Below are 4,948 nucleotides of genomic sequence, written 5' to 3' on the forward strand. Positions count from 1 at the left end.
GCCCTAGGGGGGAAATAAAATTTTAGCTAGTTTTGTTTAATAAAAAATAAATCAAAAAAATATTTGGGGTTAGAAATTTATAGGAGCTAACAAAAGTTGCTCCCGAACAACTTCCCCTAAAAGTTATGGGAAACCAAAAAAAAACTTGTTTTAGGGGAAGTTTTTTAGAGGAACTGTTTGCTCTTAGATAAATTTGTTTTTCAGGCAACTTACCAACAGCAAATGTGGACCTTTTATCTACAAAAGATATGTGCAAGCGACAGTATCTGCTTGGATAATGGATATTTCTTCCATACTAGCATGCGTTGATCCACTGATCATGGCGAGACGAGGAGAGGCTTAAAACATGCATATTACACGATCAAATTTCAAGAGTACAAATGGCATCTATACTTTTTCTTTCCTTGGGCTGTCTGGTCTGGTAAACATGAAAGTAAAAAATTTACAGTCGCTCTTCCAAGAGTTGGAAGATAATGTTTTTTTGTTTTCTAAAGGAAGGAATTCGGCAACAATGATGTACCCACGGGGACAAATGAAAAGAATAAAAACAAGTTGGTAATCAACAAATGGGGAAAAAGGCGGCGAAATGCGACTTGCGAAGGGCGGGTTCGGATGGAAAAAAGATCGGAGGAAGTTGCTCTTCTCTCTGGGTCTTCTTTCATGCTTTGCTGCCCTCGTCATCAAAGATTACCTTTCACTGGCTCTGCTCTGGACCTCCCTCCGGTTTAGCCAACGGTTTGGTTGCTCGAGGGGAGCTCAAGGCGCAAGGAAACATCGAAGTCATCGGCTTCTTGGCCTAGGTCCCGTAATGCCTTACTGAATACTCCAGCAGCTGTTGGCTGGGGCAGATCATCTCCTTCACTCTTATGGCATTCTTGTAGATTTTGAATGTTGGAACTGTCCTCACATTCTCTGCGCGCGCGACAGCAGGGCTCTCGTTTACATCCACCTAAGTAAAATAAGAGAATAGCATATGTCAAGAATAGGCCAGAGATAGGAAGGTGACAAGGATCAACCATTTGCTCAACCACTTACCTTGAGGAAATTAACAGATGGGTATTTGGTACACAGTGCATTCACAAACGGGGAAATTTTACCGCACTGCTGATTCGAAGAAGTCATGAAATGGACGACCGAAACACCTGCGAAACCATCAAATGACAGTGCATCAGATTAAAAAAACTAACAACTTCCACCACTGCTACAAGATAGAGAGAGCAAGGTAAAAGACAAAGAATGTAACTGAATAATGTACCCCCAAACTGGCAAAAGTGCAGACTTCCAAAAAAATAGCCATAGTACAGTGCCAGCAAAACAAAGGCCACGTGAAGGTTTGCTTGCAACGCACTAAACAGTAACAAGTACCACCAACTGGTGGTACAACCTCATGCCTATCAACAAAAGTCAAGATTGCAGTACTAGTGTACTATAAAACGCTGCTCGTCTGCAAGTCAAACATCATGAAGTGCAGGCGCAAGATACAAGCAGAAGCAGCAAAACATGCAAGGTTAATCAAAATCAAATGGGATTGCTCATTCTTGGGAAGCAGTAACTTCTACAGAAGAGAGTAGTAAGTAATGTGTTTGTCAAATGTGGCAAGATTAATAAAAAAGCTTCCTTTTCCCCAAAAGGAAGAAAATCAGCGGCAAGGTTAACCTAGCAAAATAGGTAACAAAACAAAGGAGGGTGGATTCCAGTTCATTGTTTGGTTACTCTGCACCTAAGCCACTGCCACTCCTTTTGTAATAGATCCATGAAATGCCCACAAAGCGAGCAAAGAAGACAAGAAACATGATTAATCAAGGGGCACCATTTTTGCATTTCACTAATATTTGCAACAACTCACTAACTGTTTTAAGGAACGGCTGGATCAATGTGTCGACTATCAAATGCAAGGCTTACATGACAATCTTACTATTTTGTATGCTTTATTTTAAGGAATGTATATGTATGTCTCATATTATTTCAGGAACTCTACTTATGTAGATAATAGTTTGTCATTATTTTCAGTAATTGTATGTGTTATAGGGTTATAACAAATTAGCAAATGGTGGTTCCCGAAAAAGGCATGAAGCCGCATTTTCAAACGAAGGACACCAGCCAATAAGACAAACCTGGCAAGGAAGTAGCCATCTGGAATTGTTCCATTCCTGTAACTGCTTCAACCTCTCCTCCAAACTTCAGGTTTGATACTTCCTCACCCCGAGATGACTTGAGGGCAACCTGAGCATGGAAATAGGCCTCAGCAACCTCAGTGTCACCTGGGAGTTCCTTTCTTAGAACCTCATAATCCTTCAACGATTCCGCCCATCGCTCCATCTAAACATCAAATGTGCAACGATTTCTGAGTTTTTCAGTTCTAAATCAGAAAAAGCACAAAAAGATAAACAATATGCTACCTTGCCATAGGAAGCTGCACGCCTCAGCAGAGCCTTGGTATAATTGGGTTGAATCATGAGGGCTTCATTGCAGTCCTCAATAGACTTCTCCCACTGCCCTAGCTTGAACCTGCAAGCGGCCCTGTTGCAGTGAAGGACCGGATTTACAGGGTGATGTTTGAGCCCTTCGCCATAAGCCATGCAAGCTTCTGAAAATTTTCCAGATTTAAATAGCTCATTCCCTAGAGATCGTGCTCTTGCTACAGCTTTCACATTGTTATGCATTGTTATCACTTCGACATTTCTTGGGTCTATTATTCTGGCCTTGTCAGCTGAAGAGACAGCATGATCGAACCTGCAAAATGTTCACTAGTGTCAAGTCATGTAAGGATACAGCTATAACAGGCAACCGATGAGTTTACCTGCCAAGTCAAAAACGCTTTGAACAAAGTTGTTTTTCAAGCTACACTCACATGCTCTTATCTGTGCGAGTATAATGAGTAAACGCTGAATTACCTTCCCAATGCAATGTCAACTTGGGCATGTGCGTAATAGAGGTATGCGTTGGCAAAGAAGCCACAGAATTTGGTGTCTGAGGTGCAGGAAGATGAATAATCCAACTTGGAAGCACTGGAGATGGCCATATCAGCCTCATCGAGCTGATTGAGCCGGAGAAGAGCCTCTGCTCTCGCGGCAAAGAGCTGCAAGAGGTGAATCACATAAGTATATACTCTCTGATCAAGAAATCGCTAGTCAATATCGGATTGGATAATGGGCAGAATCAAACCAGAGCAGAGGAGTCAGCTCCAGCCGCGATAGCGGCATCACATTCCCTCAGCACATTCTTCCAGTCCCCAACCTTCCGTGAATCAAGGCATCTGCCCAGGTGCTTTTCCACTGTTTGTAATTTGTGCAGCTCTAGGAGGTCAGGCTGTGGGGTTGCCAGGGTAAGGTGCTTCTGAGCATCCTCAAGGTGTCCCAACCTGCAATTCAACAAGATCCTTCAGATGAATAACTTGCACAGCTGAAGAATTCAAGGGTCACTTAATCTGGTACCAGTGATGAATCTAGGTAGTAACTAGTGTTGACCGATTTACTAACTATAGCAAAAACGAGCACATCCGTGTGCCCATCGTTACCATTTATGTTTTGTTCCAAATTCAGCTATTTCTGATTCTCGCGGAACTGGAGGAGCAGATATTTTCATGCCAAGGAAGGAAATCCAGGGGCACATAAAGCAGTGTCCATTTCAGATCAATCAGTCTCCATATGGATGCCAACTTGTCAAAGCATTTCCGAAATAAAGTTAGAAAAAACGTGTGCCCACTGTACAAATCGCCTTCCGTTACCAGCCAATAATGAAATAAACACTTCATGCACATGTGTGTTTTGTAAACCCTGCTAAAAATAGCAAATTTGCTTTCATATTATTGCTGCATTGTGGCTGTGGGGGCAAAGCCATGTTGTTATTCAGATCGCTGGAGCAAATAATCTTACGTGGCGTAAATAAAAAAGTTGTTTTCAGCAACCGGAGCAACCGACAGTGAGGGCGCCAAGAACAAAAATCATTTCGCAGTAAACACACGCGCAGATCTAAGGGCAAACAATTCATTCACCTTATGTGAAGCGAGGCGAGCCGTTGGTGCGCGCGTCCGTACGACGGATCGATCCGCACGGCCTCCTCGCACTCCTTGATGGCGTCGCCGAAGCGGCGGAGGCCGGTGAGCGCGGCGGCCCGGTTGCCCCGGCATGCGGCATTGTCCGGGGACAAGGCGAGCGCGCGGTCGTAGAGCCTGAGCGCCTCCTCGAAGTAGCCCTTCTTGTACTGCTCGTTGCCGGCCCTCTTGAGCTCCTCCGGGTCGGCGCTGGACATGGCCCGCCTGACCGCGGCGTCCTCCTCGGGGGCCACGCCGCCGCTGCGCGAGCGGATGATGCTCCCGTGGCCGTAGTTGCCGGTGCCGGAGCCGAGCACGTCGTGGCGGATGGCGCGGGGAGGGGCCGGGGGCGGCGGGGTGGAGGCCGCGGAGAAGGAAGGCAGCGGCTTGGCGAGGCGGCCGGTGGGGCAGATGTTCCCGGCGGGGAGCGCGTTGGTGAGCGGCGAGGTGGCTGAGCTGGAGGTGGAGCCGGAGGTGAAGATGAGGGGGCCGGAGCCAGTGCGGCGGTGGCCCGGGCGCGCCCCGCGCGGGGGGGCGTCGGAGGGGAGCGGGATCTCCCCGGAGTGGCTCCGGCGCGAGGCGAAGGCGGGCGCCCGGGAGACGGAGCCGGAGGAGCCCGAGGAGGAGCTCGGGGTGTGGTGGTGGTGGTGGTGCTTGGAGGAGGAGTGCGGGAGCGGGGAGACGGGCGAGAGGCGACCCGGCGGGAGCGTGTCGGGCTTGTCGTTGGAGGAGAGGAGCACGGCGGCGGCGAAGGCGTCGGAGAGCGTGTCCGGCATTGGCGCCGGCGGGCGGTTGGACATTCCGCCGAGCACCTGCCTGCCTGCGCGCACGCTCAGATCTCGGCGCTGATGCTAGTGCAGCATGGGGCGGCGGCCTGGGACGGGGGAGGTGGAGGCGGAGATGGGGATGGGGATC

At 48.4% G+C, this 4,948-nt stretch overlaps 1 protein-coding gene across 1 annotated transcript; it reads right to left on the minus strand.

Moving 5' to 3' along the window:
• Positions 1–366: 366 nt before the first annotated feature.
• On the minus strand, positions 367–4,942 carry LOC123069203 (inactive TPR repeat-containing thioredoxin TTL3). The gene is made up of 7 exons (XM_044491990.1): positions 3,995–4,942; positions 3,166–3,361; positions 2,895–3,079; positions 2,400–2,733; positions 2,115–2,319; positions 1,036–1,142; positions 367–949 (listed from the first exon to the last, which is right to left on the minus strand). Exons 1-7 carry the CDS (start codon positions 4,831–4,833, stop codon positions 797–799), a joined length of 2,019 nt encoding a protein of 672 aa, XP_044347925.1. The 5' UTR covers positions 4,834–4,942; the 3' UTR covers positions 367–796.
• Between the last annotated feature and the right edge of the window lie 6 nt (positions 4,943–4,948).

Source organism: Triticum aestivum, chromosome 3B (assembly GCF_018294505.1).
Source record: "Triticum aestivum cultivar Chinese Spring chromosome 3B, IWGSC CS RefSeq v2.1, whole genome shotgun sequence".
Lineage (NCBI taxonomy): Eukaryota > Viridiplantae > Streptophyta > Magnoliopsida > Poales > Poaceae > Triticum > Triticum aestivum.

Bases quoted from the DNA above. Each gene is read 5' to 3' on its own strand.
- LOC123069203 (XM_044491990.1), bottom strand. From the start codon at position 4,833: ATGTCCAACCGCCCGCCGGCGCCAATGCCGGACACGCTCTCCGACGCC. The intron at 1,143-2,114 runs GTTTGTCTTATT...ATGGTTTCGCAG, and splicing joins GATGGCTACTTCCTTGCCAG to GTGTTTCGGTCGTCCATTTC. The intron at 950-1,035 runs GTAAGTGGTTGA...TATTTTACTTAG, and splicing joins CATCTGTTAATTTCCTCAAG to GTGGATGTAAACGAGAGCCC.